Consider the following 2,528-nt stretch of genomic DNA (forward strand, 5'->3'; position numbering starts at 1 on the left):
CTTAGCACTTTTCTACTCTATCTGAGTACTCAAAGCACTTTTATGCAACTCGTTCCTTCTCCAAATCACACCCACCCACCAGTGTGTGAATGTGTGTGTGAATGGGTGGATGACTGGATATGTAAAGCGCTTTGGGGTCCTTAGGGACTAGTAAAGCGCTATATAAATACAGGCCATTTACCATTTACCATTCACTTCATCTAGTTTTTTTTAGTGCTATCTAACTAACATTCATACACATTCACACTCAGATGGATGCATCGGAGAGCAACGTGGGGTTAGTATCTTGCCCAAGGATATTTGGCATGCTGCTGGAGTAGAACCAACAACCTTCCAGCTAGCAGGTGACAGCTCGACCACCTGAGCTACAGCCACCCCACAGATATGCATAGTGTTCGTCCAGGTGTCCTTGAAGGTGTCTCTTCTGCAGAAGTGTAGTTGTTGTTGGTCTGCAGCCTCAGTCCATTCCAGTGATCATCTTCTTTAAAACTACTTGGCTACATCATTCACGAGTGTCTTGGCAGCAGTTCTGGGGTCTTTGGGCACATCTGTTTTAGTGCCTGAGTCTTTGAAATGGTTGCTTCCTACCTCTGCCAGACTTGTTTTGTTCTGTGAATTTCATGATGATACTATAAAATATAATAATGAACTAATTTCTTTAGCCTTTGGCATGATGCTTTCTCAAGTGACAAACACGGCCAACAGAAATAATTCATGGTTTATAATAAAAACTAGCAAGTTTAGAAATGCTAGGGTAAAAGCACAGTGCTTGATTTCTTTGCAATAACCTTTAATTTCATAGGTTTGCTAATAGTCTTATCTTTGATCTATATTTACATTAACAAGCAGCTGAAAAGACATTAAAAGACATACATATTAACAGTTAAACACCACATTTTCTGCACAAGCACAGTAATACATTTAAACTCTGGTGGTCACCTGTTCTTGAAAGGATTCTGTTGCCATCTTTTTGTATGTTGCCGAAGCAGGAACTACATTACATTAGTAAATGCCTCACTCTACTACTTGAGCCACAGCTACTCATGTGTGTGTTCCTCAGCTGGGTTAAAATTAAAGCTCTGCCATTACCTTAGTCCAAGCTGTCTGCATATGACACTGGCATCACGGTCAGTCCAGTGTGTGTCACATACTGCGCCCCACTTGTTATTCACATACACCTCCAGACGGCCACTGTTGCCTGAACCCCCCACCAGTCTGGCTGCACCTACACACATCAGGAAGAACTTCAACAAGCAGAACTCGTACAATAATAACAAAATAAAATATCATTTTAAACAAGAATCTTTATGAAATCAGTGGTTTGATCATTCTACCAAAAGTGAAGTGTCACTGGCACCTATGACGATACAACATAGCTACTCAGAGGAAACTGTGGACTGTGTGGAACGCTTAAATTGTAACCTGTCACTTTGAGCAAAGGTAAATATGCTTAAAAAGGAAAAAGACAATCGCAGAAAGACATAGAAAGGCTTTTGCTTCAAAATTGAATCTACAAGGGGATAATGAAATGAATGCATATACAGGATGCACCCAGGCCATCTGCAGCCCCCAAAAGCACTGAAGCCCTAAGGCCATACAACTTGATGACAACTGCAAGCCCACTGCAGCCGCAACATGACAAAGGCCCCAGACGGGGTGGCTCCCAAAAGAGATCCAGAGAACCAGAGGCAACAGCCATCCCTGTGAGAGGACAGGACAAGCTGAGGACAGGACACCAGGTCCTCAGGTCCACGCTGGAGCCTCTTCAACTAACTTTCTCTGGCTCTGGAACATAACATAGCCCAAGATCACCTTGGGAAACTGGTCACTGATGCTGAAGCCTGCCTCCTTACCGTCTCCTGGATGCTTGAAAACACTACTCATACTGTGGGCCTGAAGAAGGATAACAGTTTTATTAAATTATTTTTATTTTCTATTTTCTGCAGAGTAGGCAGGTCATTCCCTTGGTGAGGGATGTCACCAACTCTTGGAAGACTGCTTTTCTGCAGCGAGTGTTTTCACCTGCTGCTGGCTGGACACCACTGAGTTCAATTCAATTTTATCTCTAAAGCACCAAATCACAACAGCAGCTGTCTCAAGCCAACCAAACAGAGCCTGAAACTCACTGTGAAGAATTTCCAGTAGCAACAGGTGTGCATCAGAACTTGACAGTCTTTTATCTACAGACTCCAAAATGTTCACTGTTTCAGAGGAGTCATCAGTTGTGCTTCCTTGGTGCCTTTGCTGCTGCAATGAGTTGGCACCTTGTTTGGTTTCCCCACAACACCTAACTTGAAACAATCATCATCCTAATACCCATAATATACTTTTATTACCTCTAAGACTGTCTACAAATAAACTGGTGGAAAAGAATAATGACTGAAATATTTGGAATCAGTTGTGCATCATCATAGTGCTCCCACATCCATATATACAGGGAGTGCAGAATTATTAGGCAAATGAGTATTTTGTCCACATCATCCTCTTCATGCATGTTGTCTTACTCCAAGCTGTATAGGCTCGAAAGC

At 42.4% G+C, this 2,528-nt stretch overlaps 1 protein-coding gene across 1 annotated transcript in view; it reads right to left on the bottom strand.

Annotated features, from left to right (window-relative positions):
* The window catches only part of si:ch211-51a6.2 (neurotrypsin), a 23,003-nt gene that overhangs the window by 14,348 nt on the left and 6,127 nt on the right, over positions 1-2,528 (bottom strand). The window contains exon 4 of the mRNA XM_005945637.2: positions 1,090-1,225. Within this exon, the coding sequence (XP_005945699.1) occupies positions 1,090-1,225 (136 nt within the window). The remainder of the gene's footprint in view (positions 1-1,089; positions 1,226-2,528) is intronic.

The sequence above is a fragment of the Haplochromis burtoni genome, unplaced genomic scaffold (genome assembly GCF_018398535.1).
Source record: "Haplochromis burtoni strain Fernald_Lab_line unplaced genomic scaffold, NCSU_Asbu1 Contig_414, whole genome shotgun sequence".
NCBI lineage: Eukaryota > Metazoa > Chordata > Actinopteri > Cichliformes > Cichlidae > Haplochromis > Haplochromis burtoni.